Source organism: Zalophus californianus, chromosome 16 (genome assembly GCF_009762305.2).
Source record: "Zalophus californianus isolate mZalCal1 chromosome 16, mZalCal1.pri.v2, whole genome shotgun sequence".
Taxonomy (NCBI): domain Eukaryota; kingdom Metazoa; phylum Chordata; class Mammalia; order Carnivora; family Otariidae; genus Zalophus; species Zalophus californianus.
The window spans coordinates 11,747,815-11,763,838 of NC_045610.1; the positions used below are offsets into that span (position 1 = coordinate 11,747,815).

Consider the following 16,024-nt stretch of genomic DNA (forward strand, 5'->3'; position numbering starts at 1 on the left):
GGTGTCTGGGGGGAGGGGTGCTCAGAGGGAAGAAATCGTAGGTACAAAGGTTCTGAGGCAGGATCATGGCTGGTGTTTCAGGGACAAGAAAGGGCCAGTGTGGCTGGAGGGGGTGAGGGAGGGGAGATCACATGCTCACACAGACACACATCCTTGTTCATTGATTCAGCATTGCCCCAGCCCCACCAGGTGCCAGGCTCTGAGTATCTGCCTACCCCCAGCCCGTCCCAGCACACGAGGGCCTGAGGGGGCCTGTGGGGGCCTGTCCCACCTGAAACACAATCCTGGATTTCTCGAGCAGGTACTGGGAGGTTATGGCACCAGAAATCACGCCCCTGGGGAGGGGGAGCACAGTCAGCTTGTGCAGGGTAGGTGGGTGGGTGGGGTGGCTGGCGTGGGCGCTGAGGGCCTGCACCAGGACATGGGGTGCACCGCAAGGCCTTGCGGGGCCCCTCCCTCCACCGCCCCACTCACCCTTCCAGAAAGACCTCCACAAACTTCCCGAAGCGGCTGGAGTTGTCGTTCCTGACGGTTTTGGCGTTACCGAAGGACTCCAAGAGGGGTGTTGCCTCCAGGATCTGGACCCCAGAAGATGTGGGAATTGTTCTGGGGGCCTGGAGTAGGGAGCATAGCTAGGACCACCCCCAGGTTTTCGCAGACACGGACCTCCCCGAGGACCCCCTCTGTGAGGGGCAACGGCAGGTGGGCTCCTTGTGGAATCCTTGGGTCTCCCCAGTGCCCCCCAACACCCTTCATGCTGTCAACCCCCACATCAGGCCACAGCTACCCTCTCCCAGCCCCCAGCCAGGACAGGCCGCTGGATGCCCCTTCTTGCCCATCCTGCCATCACACACACACACACACACACACACAGAGGCACACATGCACACTCCAAGTACCTTTATCTTCAGGAGCACCCATGACAGAGGAAGAGGAAAGAACAAGAACAGAAGCAGGTCACCTGTAGTACTGAACCCTTCTCTCCCTCCAGGATGCCAGGGACCACCAACACCTTTGGGCCACTGGGGTAGGCAGGGACTTTGCCAGGTGAGAGCAAACCCATGAACCGTCGAGACCCCAGCTGTCTGGGCCTGGAGACTGCAGTGTGACCCCAGGGTGTGGGAGTTTGCTGGGTCTACCTGCCAAAAGGTTCTGGGGATGTTCTCTTTACCCCATCCCCATGGCCACCACCGCTGGTCGATCACCTGGGCTCCTGGAGGAGCCGCCTTCCTGATCCTGGCCTTGCTCCCTCCGGGGGTCCTTTGAAAACCTGTGTTGGGTCATGTTTCCCCTCATGGCTTCCACGTCACTCAGGCTCAAAGCCAAGCCCTTGCACAGCCAAGCTCCTGGTTGGTCCCTTCTCCCCTACTTTCCTCCCTCGCCACGCATGGCCCACCTGACCCACCCAGGCCCACGCCGGCCTCTGGACCAGAGCTCTCTCCTTCTGTAGCCCTCTGCTGGCAAATCCTCTCACTTCCTTATTATCCAGTCTCCCCCCCCCAACCCACAGCCCCCCAAGAAGGTCAGCCTCCACAGGTAAGGATCTTTGTGTGCAATCTCTGGGTCCCCAGCATCTACACCGGACCAGGAGCATCGGAGGCCCTCAAACAACATCTGCTGAACGGATGACATGAGGACCAGCGTTTTCGCACCGCAGAGCTGCCCAAGCCAGAGCCAGTCCCAGCTCCCGTGTATTAGGCAACCACCGCGTGCCAGACCCTTTGCCCTAATTATATAGCTGTTAACCATCCTGCGAGGTAGGTACTGATGCACCCATTGCACAGATCAGGAAACAAACTCGGAAAGGCGAGGTAGTGTGCCCGGGGACTCCGGAGTCCAAGAGAGAGATCATCACACTGCGCCAAGCATGCACGTATCTGTGTACACAGCGTTTTCGGGCTGAGTCATTTCCTCGGGATAAATTCTCAGGCAAGAAGCAGGGAAGGCCCGCTCTCTGCAGAAATGTTACTTTGGGGAAGGTGCCAGTTCCCTCCATCTGTTCACGCTCCTGGTCCCATTTAGCCCAGGAAATACTATGTCCATCATACAAAGGAGTAGACTGAGGCCCGGGCGAGAGTGGGAGCTGGCCCGTGGTTGTTCAGTGAGTTGGGGTCTGCCGGGACTTCGGCTTATGCTACCCCCTAGTCTGAAATCCCCTTGCGGACGTCTGAGTGTGGAGTGAGCCACTCCTCTGTCCCTAATGCCCAGCCGGGGGCTGGGGAGAGGACTGCTGGGCTGGACGGGTGAACATGTGGTCCCGTGGGGCCCTCCCGCTCAACCTGCAGGTCGGGGGATAGCCTGTGGTTTGGGCTGGGCAGCATCCAGCCACCTTCCACCCCCGGGGAACACTTGTCGCATTCCCAGCCCAGAGGCAGAGCCTGTGGCCTGGGCCTCGGCCCACTGAGGCACCACTGGGCCCAGTGAGGACGCGTGGCCCAAACCAGTCCAACAGGAGGAGACCCTGAGACTTTTCTGGGCACATTGGGAGGTGTGGGTGGTACACTGTGGCACTATCTTGCTGATCGATGGGAGAGAGGTTGAGAATGATGCCCTTAGATGGGGAGGATGCGCCCAAACAAGGGACATCGTTTAAGACCCTGGATCCAGCCATACCTAAAACAGACCCTAGGTAAGGACTGCCAGATTACGGGAGCAGGGCAGAGCGGCAGCTAGGAAATGAGCCCGCAGCATTGCATCTGGCAGGCCCATCCTCACATCTACAGAAGGCCTGGCACAGAAAGCCCTAGACCCAGCCACACCCCACTACTCTGACCGTCCTCCCTGACCCCTGCCAAGACTGCTCTCCGCCTTGAGCTTCAGATCCCAACTCCTCTGCCCCCACACTTCCGGACATGGGGTAAGTGCTCTCCCTTCCCAGACCCCAGTTTCCCAGTCCATAAATGGACACAAACGTACCTGCCTCCTGGGACTGCTAGGTGGCTCTAGTGTGACGCCATATCTAAAGCACCTGGATGTAGGAGGGCTCAAAGCACACATTTCCCTGCCTACCTAGCCAGTCCTCCCAGAAGTCTACACTTAGAGGTTTTGAAAGCCCCACCTGGAGCAAAGGGAGGTTCTGGAGTCTGAGTTGCTGGGCCTTTGCCTCCAGCCTCACCTTCCCTGAGTTCCAGGCTCATGGTGTATCCACCAATTTCCCACCATCTCTATAGGGACGCCCAGCAGACTCCTCAGGAGAAAAGACTCCTACCCGCCTTTTCTCCACAGCCCTGCCCATGTAGCCAATGGCCGCTCTGCACGGCCTATGGCTCAGGCCAAATGCCTGGGGTTGCCCTTGGACCGATCCCCTCTCTCACACCCCAATCTGGTCCCTCAGCAAGTCGCTGGCTGCCCTTTAAACTGCACCTGGGGGGCCCCTGGGGGGCTCAGATGGTTAAGCGTCTGCCTTCGGCTCGGGTCATGGTCCCAGGGTCCTGGGATCGAGCCCCGTATCGGGCTCCCTGCTCCGCGGGAAGCCTGCTTCTCCCTCTCCCGCTCCCCCTGCTTGTGTTCCCTCTCTCGCTGTGCATCTCTCTGTCAAATAAATAAACACAATCTTTAAAATAAATAAATAAATAAACTGCACCCGGGTCTAGCTGTGCTCACCAGCTCCGTCACTACCTCCCTGGCCAAAGCCACTGTCCTCCCTCACCTGGACTCCACGATGCCACTTTGCCATTCCCTGGGCACACCAGACCTCCTTACACCTCGGGGAGCCTTTGCACACTTGCCCTTCCATGAGATGGCTTCAGGGCCCACTCCCTCACCTTCTCAGCAGAGCCTTCACTGACCACCATGCTACCAATTATAACCCTCTAAACGCCCCACCCTCCTACCTTTTTTTTTTTGTCCACAACTTCCCACCCTTTCATATACACATAATTTCCTTGCGTATTTCTTCCCTTTTGTGTCCTCTACTGTAACGAAATTCCCATGAGGGTGGGAACATTTGTCCGCATTGCTGCTGCCTACTTCCTCATCCCCTAGTCCAGGCCTGACACAGTGTGTCCCCGGGAAAGCTTTACCGAGGGTCTAACATTCCCAGGTTTGGAAGACTTAGCACTCTCCCCAATCTCCAAGCCTGCACTTCCCCCAGTCCCGTGTCCTCAGTGCCCCAGCATCTCCTGCAGCCCACCCCCATGCCTAGGCCCGTCCTGCCTCTTACTCCACCAGGAAGGTGAGGCCAGGCAGGAGAAATGGGGCTTCTGCTCTGGCCAGGCCCAGCAGGGTGGGAACCAGAGCTGCTCCGGAGCATAGGCAGGAGGAACGAGGGAGCTCCCCTGCAGCCATGCCCTGGGTGGGGAGGGTGGTGGCAGAAAGAGCTGGAGTCCTGGGAGCCCTCCCAGTGCAACCCTGGCCTCAGCCTCTCCATCCGTCCAAGTGGGGCCGAGGAGCGCACTAAGGGGAGCACTACGCTCGGGAGTCCCGGGGAGTCAGGCAGACCACGCAGCGGACAGACTCACCTGCTGCGTGATGCCTCGTTTCTGGTTCATGGCGGCCAGGTAGCGCAGAATCAACTTGGTAGACTCAGTTTTTCCAGAGCCACTCTCTCCGCTGATGGGGCAAAGGAGCAGAGTGAGCACCAACCAGGTCTCTGCCTCCTCTGGGCTCCCTCCTACCGTTACCCTTCTTTGACCTCCTATGGCACAAGAGGACACAGGTGGGCCGGCCCAGAGATGCCGAGTGATTTTTCCCAGCTCCCACAGCGGGTCTGGCCTGATGCAGACCTGTCATCTGAGATTCCTCCCATACATTCCCCCACCCCGACCCTGCCCCACGCACACTGAAATCCCCAGCCCGACCCACCTGATGATTATGCACTGGTTCTGTTTGGCATCAAGCATTTTGGCGAAAGCGAGATTTGCAATTGCAAAGAGATGCCTGGAGAGACAGGCCACAGGTTATCACTGGAAGAGGACCCTGCCTCTCACACCCCTCAGGGGTCAGGTAGGAGAGCATCTCTGTCCACCCACGCAGCCAATTCTGCTCCACCCTTCACCCTGGGGAAATGCTCCCTGCCCCCATTCTGGTCGGAGCCACGGTGGCCTCCAACCTAGAGAGGACTGTGGCCAGACTCGGGGAGAGACCACTGGGCTGAACAGGTGGGCTGCTCACCACTAAGTGGCCCTACATACCCTTGGCTCAGGGGCAGGCGGGGACTCGCTAAGCTCAGGCAGAGGGACCCAGGAGACCCCAAGACAGCCCCCTCCCCATCCCCAGAGACACTCACGGGGGATTTTCTCCCAGGGCCCGCCCGCTGTACTGTTGCACCTGCTCTGGCCCATAGATTCCGAACATTCGGTACGGGTTCACCGACACCAAGATGCTGCCAATGTAGGTCTGTTGGGCAGACAGTGGTCTCAGTGCTTACGCCTCCTCGCGGCCCCTCCTCCCCTGCTTCCGGGACCCTGTTTCCATGCGGCCAGGTGTCTGGCCGCCTAGCCTCCGTGTTTGTGCCTGGGACCCTCTCACTGCTCGATGGGTCATCTACTCTGGTTGGAAAATTCCAGGCACTGTACCAGGCTGAGGCTCGGAGAAAGCCAAAGTGAGCAAAACCCCATAGCCAAGAACCTGCAAAGGTGGCCGTGTCAGCTGTCGTGTACTTCATTTATGCAAAGTCAGGGCCAGGCTCCAGAGGCTTCTGCCTCGAAGTGAGGTCAAACCTCCACGGCCGGGAGTGGGCTGGGATTCGGGAGCCCAGGGCATTCTGAGGTGTCCAGAGCCCTTGCGGGTGGCACCCACCATCCTAAAATTCTATGTGTTAGGACTTTGGATTTTAGAACCCTAGGCCCTAGCATGTTATACTCAAATGGTAGAAACCCCAGAATTCAAACCAGAGGCCACAAATGGGGGCTCAGCGGAGAAATCTGTGCTTCCCACTGTGGCCCCACGAGGCAGCTACCTTTCTGATCTGACCCCAGGGAAGAGTCAGCCCCAGGACTTACATAGATGAGGTTCCGTTCAAATCTGGTCTTGAGGTTGGACAGCACGGTGGTCTCCTGGAGGTCTCTGGGAGGGCATAAAGAGGGGACATCTGGGCCCACCTTCCCCCTCAGTGCAGGGCCTTGGTCAGAAAGGCCTCAGTTCGAGTCCCGTGTCTGACACCAACCAATTGTGAGGCCTCGGGCAAGGTCCTTAACCGCTCTGTGCCTCGGTTTCTCCATGTCTCTACGAATCACTGTCTCTACCTCCCTGGGCGGGGAGATGCTCCCGGGAAGCAGATGTGAGGTGTGAGTCACTGCGACTGGATAATGATACCGACCAGCATTTTGGGCACCTGCAAAATGCCGGCACCTGCACAGTAACAGCCACCCACCCCCATCTCGCAGATGAGAAATTGAGGCACAGAGAGGCAAAGTGATTTGCCCAAGGTCTCCCAGCCAGGAAGTGGTGAGGCTGGGATTTGAACTCAGGCCTGTGTGACTCACAGCTCAGACACACACACACACACACACACACACACACACACACACACACACACACACACACACACACACACACACACACACACACACACACACACACACTGGCTTTGTGACACTACATGCCCCCCACTTCATAGATGAGAACATGGAGGCTCTGGAAACATTCCAGCAGGTGAGAGGCATCCCTAGCAGGAGGAGGCGCTCGGCCAGGAGTGGGCAACCCCGTGGTGATCCCTTGCCGACCCCCCCCCGCGCCCCACTCCACTCACTCCAGCTGCGTCATGTCCTCCACACCATCCTCCTGGGACTGCTCGTGGAACCGTGTGGTGGGCAGGTTGCGGATGGAGTGCATCTGTCAGAGAGAGTCTGTGGTCGGCCTGGTTGGAGGGTGCCCATGCCTGACCACCCGGCCCGGACACGCCTGGGACTTGCTCCTCTTGCGGAGGAGAGAACCCCAAGGCCAAGGCCAGGCCGGGTCCTGGGACCTCCCTGCTGTGGAATACTGTAGCCTGTGGAGGCTGCATGCAAGCTTTACTCATGGGGACACATGCCTGTCCTCTGCCCATGTGTTCCGTGTGGCAGGTGCTCCCATGTGCTCCCAAATATCCTTGACCTGGGGGCGAACACACACACACACACACACACACACACACACACACACACTGTTCCCTGCCTGGAAGTCCTCCTAACCTCATGCTCTCCCAGTGCTGACACCCTTTCCCCGGGTGGACCCCACATCTTTGCTTATGTGACAATCTAATGAATACCCATGTCCCGGTGGAGGGGGCCTCGGGGAGGGTGGACACTGAGACTGTCCCACTCAGCATCCTACCCCTGCATCCATCCCAGGGCAAACACGTAGACCCTCTACACTCAGACCCATACGCAAGGGCATTTGCAGCTCATGCAACTCTCACACACACCCGTGGTCTTGCAAAATGCCTATGGACACGCATGCAGGCCTGGGCTGCCTGGCTAGAGGCACACACACGTGCAGGCACACGCTTTCAACGTCCAGCTGACCCATTCGCAAGTGCGTGGAGGGCCGGGGCTGTCTCCACCACAGCTGCGGGGGGGGCGGGTCTCAACGCCCACCTGTGGGCTGCGGGATCTCCACCGGGCCCATCTACGTGCACACTCGCGCCACCGAGGATGCTACATTTGCTCAGACCCTGGCACACACACAGTACACATCCACGCTTTCCTTCTTTGGCCACAGTACACCTAAGAACGTGTCCCAGGCATAAAAGCCTGTTTGTGTGCATCCCGCCTTTGCAGCCTCTTGGATCCAGCCCGCACCCTTCTCTGAGCAGGCCGGGAAAGGGGACACCGGGAGGGAGCCCTGCACACTGCATGCCTGTCACCAGACCCCTAAGTAGGGCACAGCGAGTATCACCCTGGAGGCCCTGGCCTCCCGCCCACCCGTCTGGCCATGTGCGCCAGTGGCCACAAACCCTGAATAATTCAGCCACTCACGTATTCCAGGGTGAGGAGGGCCCAGGCATCCTTGCCCCTCACCCCTGGGCGCCCCGCGCCCCGCTCCCACAATGCTGCGGCCCACACGGCACGGGGCACCCGGCGCCGGGGCCAGGGTCCCCCCAGCAGCCAGGCCGCCCCGGTCGCCATTGCCGGGCCGGCTAGCCGACCGCTCCCCGGGGCACCGTGTGCAGAGACTGAGAAACACCCGCCGCCCCTGCGTGCCCCGCCCACCCCAGGCGTCCCGGGGGAGTCTCCGGTGACCACCCCCCTCCACTGAGGGCCACCCAGCATCGGGCTCGCGTTCCGCCATACGCATGGTAGCCAGGCACAAGCTTGGCACCCTTCAGACAAGCCGCCTGCCCTGCACCCCACAGCGGGGCCCAGACAGACTCCTGGGCTGGCCCCTGATCTGCCGTGTGACCTTCTGGGCCTCAGTTTCCTCCCCATTCCATGAGGACACTGGAAGTTGGGTTCCGGAGCCCCTCGCCCTCGGACAGTTCAGAATCCTGCAGCCCAGGGAACTGCCCTTAAGCGGGAAGTCAAAAGAGGAAGACTCCAGCCCGGGGGAGGGTCAGCAGGTGGCAAGAGAAACAGTAGGGACGTGGATGTGAGGATAGGACAGGGTGGACAGGCGTGTCCTGAAGTTCTGCACTTGGACAAAATCTCTGAGGGGCTGCTGGGGACAGATGCGCCATCCAGACTGGCTCAGAGCGCAGGCTGGGCCAAGATCCCTTCCCTAAACCGACCGGGAGGAGTTTCTGGAGTCTCTGCACCGTGCCCACCTGTGCTGGGCATCCTGTTGTTCAATCTTCCAGAGGCTCTGGGAGCCCAAAGGCTGTTCTCCTCAGGTTACAGATGGGAAGACTGAGGCCCAAGCAGGCAGCAGCTCCCCAGGATCGTGAGGCTGTCTCCTGCCCTGTTTCCCAGGACCGAACCCCCAAACCCTCCCTCTGAGCTATGCCCTCATACCTTGTTCCACCAGCTTTTGGGGCCAATTTCGTCCCAGGGGCCCCCATGGGGCAGGCGATTGGCTCCAGGGCCCAGGTGACAGGACTGGGGGCTGGTGAGCACTCGTGGCCAGGGTCTATGGGCCTCTGCCGGCAGCCAGAAACAGGACCCTCGCAAACTCCAGGCTCTTGGCTTGGGGCAGGGCTCTGGGTCCTGGGTCACCTGGACAGGGGGCTGCAGGGCGGCAGGACGAACTCGCTGGAAGGCACTGAGCTTTTGCACCTGTGGCATGACCACTGCAAATCGCCCAGGGCCTGCCTGGCGCCGCTCACCCGCCTTGGGCAGGGGCCCTGAGGCCCCAGTGGGTGCCAAGGGGGCTGGGGCACTGGGCAGTGTCCCCCAGCGGCGCCATGGTGGCCACGTGGCTCTCATCTTATCACACGTGGCCAGTGGGTAGGAGAGGCTGAGCCTTAGCGCCTTCCGCTCTGGCGAGGAATCCTTGGGGGGTGTCGAGGTCCAGGGCTCAGGCTCTGCTGGTGGCTGAAGCTCCCCCAGAGTGGCCTCTTCTTCCGGCTTCTCAGGGATCGGGCTGGCTGATTTTACCAATTGTCCAGGCCCTGGGTCGCGGTGTCTACCCAGGAAGACATTGGTCAGGTCTGAGGCTGCGTCCTCAGGCCGGGAGGTAGGGCACGGCACAGGGCCCACGTGCTGGAGGAAGGGGTTCTCGGGCACAGGGGGTGTTCTGGAAAAGCCACAGCGGCTGCCTGCACCTCCTGGCCAGGGTGAGGGTGGGCGCCGGGGGCGCGGCATGTCCACGTCCCAGCTGGGGGCCAGTGGGGGCACCGTCCAGGGTGTGTCTGAGTCCTCAGACTCGCGCCGGCTCTCCGGGGTCTCAGGGGCAGCGGCCGCCACCCGCCGGGAGCCAGCGCTGAGAGGCGGGGGAAAGGGCTGGCGCACCCGCGGCTTCACGGCCCTGGTGGGCGGCTCACTGAGGCGGCGCCACGTGTGCGGGAGGCGCGAGGGCAGGTTGAGGGAGCGCCACCGCGAGCCCAACAGAGGGGGCGGCGAGGGCGGCCGCGGGGAGCCCAGCACGGGCGAGAGGGGTGCGCCCAGGCGCCCAGAGAGGCGGCGCGGGGTCGGGGGCTCCCGCAGCGAGCGGGGCCGGCGGGGCGGGGGCGAGAAGGGAGGCTGGAAAGGCGGAGCGCGGAGGGATGGCTGAGGGTTCGGGCCGCCCGCGGGCGAGCGGTAGCCCAGGAGCGGCGGGCTCCCCAGCGAGGGCTGGCGCGAGGGCAGCGGGGTCCAGGGAAGGCCGAAGGCCGCCGGGCGCCGGCGGGAGCCTCTAAAGGAGGGCCGGGGGCCCGGGACGGCCAGCAGGTCGGGGGGCACCTCGGGGCTCGCGGGAGGGGGCTCCACGAAGGCCCACCAGGGCGCGGGGGGCGTGAGGGGCACGTGAGCCGGGGCGGCCCAGGGCGGCGGGTGCCGGCGGAGGGAGCCGTCGGGCGACGCGGCCCAGGGCAGCCCGGAGAGGGCCGGGGCGAAGGGCGGGGCGGGCGGGGGCCCGGGGCCGGGCGGCCGCCGGCTCGCGGGCGGGGAGAGGAGCGCGCTCCAGTGAGAGGGCGGCCGCGGCGGGGGCGCGGGCGGCCGGTGCGAGTTGTTGTTGTTGCGAGCCCGCGCCTCGGCCCTCCTCAGCACGATGGGCGTGCTGGGCCGCTCGGAGTCCATGCCCGCCAGCTTGTAGCCGAAGCGCTTGTAGGCCGCCTCCCGGACCGCCGGGCCTCGCAGCCGCGCCTTCTGGCTGCTCCTGAGCCGCGGGATGGGCTGCTTTTCCGACAGCGTCTTTTTGAGGAACCTCGCCAGCGAGGTGGCCGGGCGAGGCGAGGGGCGGCCCAAGTCGGTGTCGAAGCCCAGGCGCCGGCGGGCGCCGAAGGCCAACAGGGCGCGCTGGAGGTGGCGCTGGCGCGGCCTGAGGAAGCCCCAAAAGGGCTGGGCATAGGGCCCCGGGGGCCGCGGGGGCGTCTCCTCCTCTTCCTCGTCTTCGTCCGCATCCCGCAAGGGCAGAGGGATGTCCAGGGACGGGGGCAGGGACACGTCCAGCTTCTCCTTCCCGAACAGCTTCACCTGGGGCCGCGGGAAGAGGCGGAACCTGCGGATGAGGGACAGCTTGGACCTGGCGGGCTTGTCCATGCCTTGCTGCTCGAAGAAGGCCGCACTGGGCAGGCGGAAGGAGGTGCTCTGCCGCTCGCCGCCCGCCTCCTCCGGCTCCTCCAGCTCCGCGATGTCATCCATGGGGTGGGCGTACGGGTTGTGGGGCGACAGGATGGGCGGCGGTGCGCACGGGTACGCGAAGGCCGGCTCCTCTGGGTAAAGATAGGGCGCTTCGGGAGGGTAGATGGCCTGGTCCCCGCCACCATAGATGTCTTCGGCGTAGGGGGCGCCATAGGGGGCGCCATAGGGCACCCCGTAGGGATCAAAATAGGGTACGTCGTACGGGAGGTCGTACGGGTGGTTGTAGGGCGGGTATGGCGCCTCATAAGGTGCGTAAGGGTCCAGGTCGTAGCCGTGTGGGTACGGCTCGCCTCGGTACGCATCATAGTAGCTGTAGGGGGACGCGTACCCTGCTGGGGGCGCGTACGGGGGCTCGTAATCGTCGTAGCCGTAGGGGTACGTGGGGTAGTAGGGGCCGCCGTAATAGTCCGGGTGGTAGTAGTCGTAGGGGTCCTCGGGCGGGTACCCGTGGGGGTGGTCTCCGTAGGGTGGCCAGGCGGGGCCGTAGGGGCCGTAGGGGCCGGAGGGGCCGTAGGGGCCGGAGGGGCCGTAGCCCAGGTAGGGCTCCTCCTCCTCCTCGTACTGGTAGAGCGACTGCCGGTCGTAGTAGTCGTCACCCTCGCGGTGGTAGTCGTAATACTCGCCCAGGTCCTGGAAGCCCTCGAGCCCGTACAGCGACTTGCGGGAGCCCGAGGGCCGGAACGGGGCCTCGTCCTCGAAGGGCAGGAAGCCCACGGGCTCGCCGGACGCGTAGATGCTGCGGCTGCGGGGGAACCTCCGGAGGCGGCCTCCGTGCCGCAGGATGTCGGCGCCCGACGGGAAGGGCAGCTTGCGGGAGCCCACGCGGGAGCCCGAGCGGTTGAGCCAGGAGTCCAGCGTGGCCTGCTCGCTGCCGGACTCCTCGGCCTTCTTGATGAGGAACTTCTTGGTGAGCCAGTTGATGGCCGTGGACGCCTTGCTGAGCGACCGGGCTCGCGGCCGCAGGCGGCCGTAGCCGCGCCGACCCGGGAAGCGGATGACCATGAAGGACGGCTTCTTGCCCTTCATCGCCCGCTTCTTCTTGCCCATGCGCATTTGCGTCATGAGCTTGGACGTCGACTTGAGCACGGTGCGCGCCTTCTTCTTGCGTTTGGTCTTCTGCGGGCCGGTGTGCAGGCCCCAGAAGAAGGCCGACGCGCTCCGGAACTGGCCCTTCTTGGAGATCTTGGGCGTGCGGTCGCGGAAGCCCATGAACAGCCGCGACGTCCCCTTCAGGCTCCGTTTGGGTTTCTCCGGCTCCGGAGCCTTCTTCCCCTTTTTCCCTTTCTTCGCTTTCTTCTCATCCTCTTCCTCCTTTGCCATGGTGGCTGCCTGCTCCCCACCGGGGTTCGGCCCGTGTCACGAGCTCTGGGACTTGGAGACAGAGGGACACGCTGCGTCTCCTGCCCGCTGCTGGACGCACGGCCTCCTGGGGCTGGGAGCAGCCGGGACTGGCCTGGGTGGCCTGGGGAGGGACAGCCAAGCTGCTGCGGGCTGCGGCCGGGTTCCGGGAGGGCGGATCCATAATTCATCTCCTCCTGAGCCGCCTTGGGTTTCACCCCAACAGTGGTGGAAAGTGTGTAGGTGTTGTTTACCAGGGAGCAGGGGAGGCCATCTTGGCCTCAGAATCGCCAGGAGGACAACCGAGCCGTCGGGTCAAGCCCTCCCTGTGCCGCAGCCGCCTCAGCCCACCGAGGTGAATGCTTGGGTCACTGCCACTTCACAGAGGGACACTCTGAGTCCCAGAAGAGGGAATCCACCTGCGGGAATACACCTAGCACATGCGTCCTGGGCCAGAGGGGAGCCACCTCTCCTGAGCCAGGGTGGGAGGTTCAAAGCCCACTGAGTTGCCTTGGAGGGGAACTTTGGATCCAGCAGGTCCTGGGCAAGGGAGGAGGGGAGTGGGCAGAGCAGGTGTCCAGGGCTGTGGTCAGTGTAACCAGAGCTGGCCAGCTCTCGGGAACATGAATAATGCACTGGGGAGAACCGGGCTGCCAGCTCAGAAGGCAGGACAAAGTGGGGGTGTCTTAGTGGAACTCCAGCAGGGCCTTGCGAAGCCCCAGGCCGGGGGGCTGGGGTAGCAAAAACAGAGGGTGGGTCAGTCCTGGCTCTGACTCCTAGCTCTGCCGGCGACTGGCTTTGTGGCCTCAGGAAATCCCTTTATCCTCTCTGGGCCTCAGTTTCCTCATCTGTAGGATGGGAGTGATAAGCCATGCCCTGTCTCCTTCATGAGGAAGCAAGACTTGATGGAGCTGCTGGGTGTCATAAGTGGCTGGAGATGCCACATACATGGCTCGTATCTGGGATGCCTCCCCAGCCCTGGCCTCTCTTCCCGGTTTCTGCCTTTGCTGAGAAGGCAGTGTTCTTGTGGCCCCTGCCTTCTCTGGGTGCAGCTGATTGCTCCAGTGTGGACATTTGACCCCAAGGCCAGGTACCCACTGTCTGGCCAGTGACCAGTCCACTTTTGAGAACCTGCGTCATAAGTGGTAGGGGCTGTTACTCGTTAGACAGTGGGTGTGTGGGGGGGTGGGGTGGGGAGGGGGTTGGGGGTTGTAAACTCAGGGGCAGCAGCTCTGGGACCTGAGGCCTCAGGTTCTCTCCCCGCCCAAAGATCAAGGATCTGGGCATACAGGGCTCAGAATGACTGAACACAGATCTTCAATTAATGTTAGGTGAAGGCAGGGGCTTAACTAAGCTGACTCCAGAGCCTGGGCCTTCCAGGATTTTTGAGGGCTGAAGGCCCTGCTTCAACCCCTGGGCAAGCCAGAGACCCAGTCAGGCCTCCATCCATCAGGCACCGAGGCCTCCACGGTGCTTATCTCTGATGGGTCAATAGCGATGGCCCAGGCCGTGTCCCTGTCTGGGGCTCCCCCCGGACTCCTCAGCCAGCCTGGCCTCTGTCCTCGGGGTGCTGTAGCCAGCATGCATTTGCTGTTTGTTCATTCATGGGCCAGGCACTGTCGAAGCACTGGGGATACAGCAAAGAAGGAGACAGAGAAAACCTGCTCTTGTGGAGTTGACATACAGGGCTGGGGGGATTGTCAACAAACAGGGAAAATAAGGAAGAGCTGTAATTGGTCAGGTGGTGATGAACGCTGTGGATTAAAAAAAAAAGCAGGGAGGGGGTGTATGTGCAGCACTGAGTAGGGACTGGGGAAGGTGACACTGGGAAGTGACACAGGGACCAAGAGCTGCAGGAGGTGAGGGAGGGACCCCTGGGCGGAGCAGGAGGGCCCTGATGTGGTGCAGAAGCAGTGAGACTGGGGTGACCAGAATGCAGTGAGAGGCAAAGGTGGGAGGTGAGGTCAGAGGTCAGGGTGAGGAGTCGGCCTTGACAGCAAGTGAGGGGGGCGCGGTGGGAGTGTTGTGGCAGAGAAGGGGTGGAATTTGGCCTCAGTCTTCCCAGGACCCCTCTGGCTGCTTCAGGAGGACAGAGGGCAGGGGGTGAGGGCAGAAGAAGGAGACTGGCCTGGAAGCCACTGTGTGTGGTCCAGGTGAGCGACACCGGGGGCCTGGCCTGGGCCGGAAGCAGCAGAGCTGGGGGGCAGTGGTGGGACACTGGTACATTTCGCAGGCGGAGCCAATAGGATTTACAGGGATGTCATGAGTACCTCCGAGGGTTCCTTCCTACACAAGGGGTAGGATGGAGATGCCACTGGCTGAGTGAGGAAGACTGGGCAGAGCAGGTGGAGGACGAATGGCCAGACATCAGCTTTGCACGTGCTGGTCTCAGGTGTCCCATCGGGCATCGCCAGGGAGTCGGTGGGGGCGGGGAGCAGGGGGCGTGCACTGCAGAGATCGGGACTGATGACATCAGTTAGGGCGTCAGGGGCATCTAGGTGGTGTTGAAGGACAGTTCCAGAGGATGACACCAGGGAATGAGTGCAGATGGAGAAGGAATGAACCCCCTGGGGCTGCACTGTTGGGGACAAGGAGGTGGCGAGTGGCTGGGGAGGAGGGCAGGGCAGCTGTGGCAAATGGGCACACGGGGCGGGTTGATTAAGGACGGAGAGCTGGGCGCTGGATGCAGCTACCATGAGGGTGGTCCCAGCAGAGCGGTGGGGGTGAGGGTGGTCCCAGCCCGACGGGAGAAGGTTCAAGGAAGCCAAGAACGCGGTGGTCACGGGGTATGCATGCCCATGAACGTCTCAGACCCCACCGCATCAAACACACTTCAGAAGGTGAACCATGTGGCGGGGGAATTATATCTCAAAGCTGTTAGAGAAAAGGGTGAGCGGGAGGGAGGAGCCCACTGCCGGGACTCCATCCTGCAGAGCCCTTGTGCACACGAGAATGGCATACACGCTCAGCTGCCCCTTGCTACCTACACCGCGGTGCGGTCCACGATGGATTACTACACAGCCGTGAAAAAGAGCATAGGCCATCTGTGTGTGTGTGGCTAGGAGATGATCCGCGGAACCTGCTGATGACGGGAGCATGGTGCAGAACGGTATTGACTACAGTACAGCCCCGGGCCTCCTTTCTCGTAACAGGTGTGGGGGAAGGAATATAAATTGCTCTTTGCTTTTATTCACACGTAGAAATACTGAGAAAGGTATTCGAGAAATTGATGAAAATGGTTATCTGGCTATAAACCTTTCTGTATCATTTGGATTTCTGAACCATGTGAGTGCATTAATGGAAAAAAGAGATTGGAAACAGCAAGTGGGAACACCCCATTAGAGGGGCTCTTGGAAGAATGTCAGCCTGAGACCACAAGATCCAACCCTGTCCCCCAGCTCCATGTGACATTTGAGGAAACTGAGGCCAGGGAGAGCGGGCAGGGTAGGTTCGGGCTCAAGGACATGTCCCAGAGCCACATCCTTTGTCTGCTCTAAGTGGAGGGTCCTTGGTTCAGATGAAGAGACTGATGTTCAGAGAGGTGAACCGTG

At 61.8% G+C, this 16,024-nt stretch overlaps 1 protein-coding gene across 1 annotated transcript in view; it reads right to left on the reverse strand.

The window, feature by feature from the left end:
* MYO15A (myosin XVA) overlaps positions 1 to 12,455 on the reverse strand; it is a 50,546-nt gene extending 38,091 nt beyond the window's left edge. The window contains exons 1-9 of the mRNA XM_035724614.1: positions 8,871 to 12,455; positions 6,692 to 6,774; positions 5,943 to 6,006; positions 5,228 to 5,337; positions 4,804 to 4,878; positions 4,461 to 4,551; positions 900 to 905; positions 475 to 578; positions 272 to 335 (exon numbers count right to left, since the gene is read on the reverse strand). Coding sequence (XP_035580507.1) covers positions 272 to 335; positions 475 to 578; positions 900 to 905; positions 4,461 to 4,551; positions 4,804 to 4,878; positions 5,228 to 5,337; positions 5,943 to 6,006; positions 6,692 to 6,774; positions 8,871 to 12,455 — 4,182 coding nt within the window. The remainder of the gene's footprint in view (positions 1 to 271; positions 336 to 474; positions 579 to 899; positions 906 to 4,460; positions 4,552 to 4,803; positions 4,879 to 5,227; positions 5,338 to 5,942; positions 6,007 to 6,691; positions 6,775 to 8,870) is intronic.
* Between the last annotated feature and the right edge of the window lie 3,569 nt (positions 12,456 to 16,024).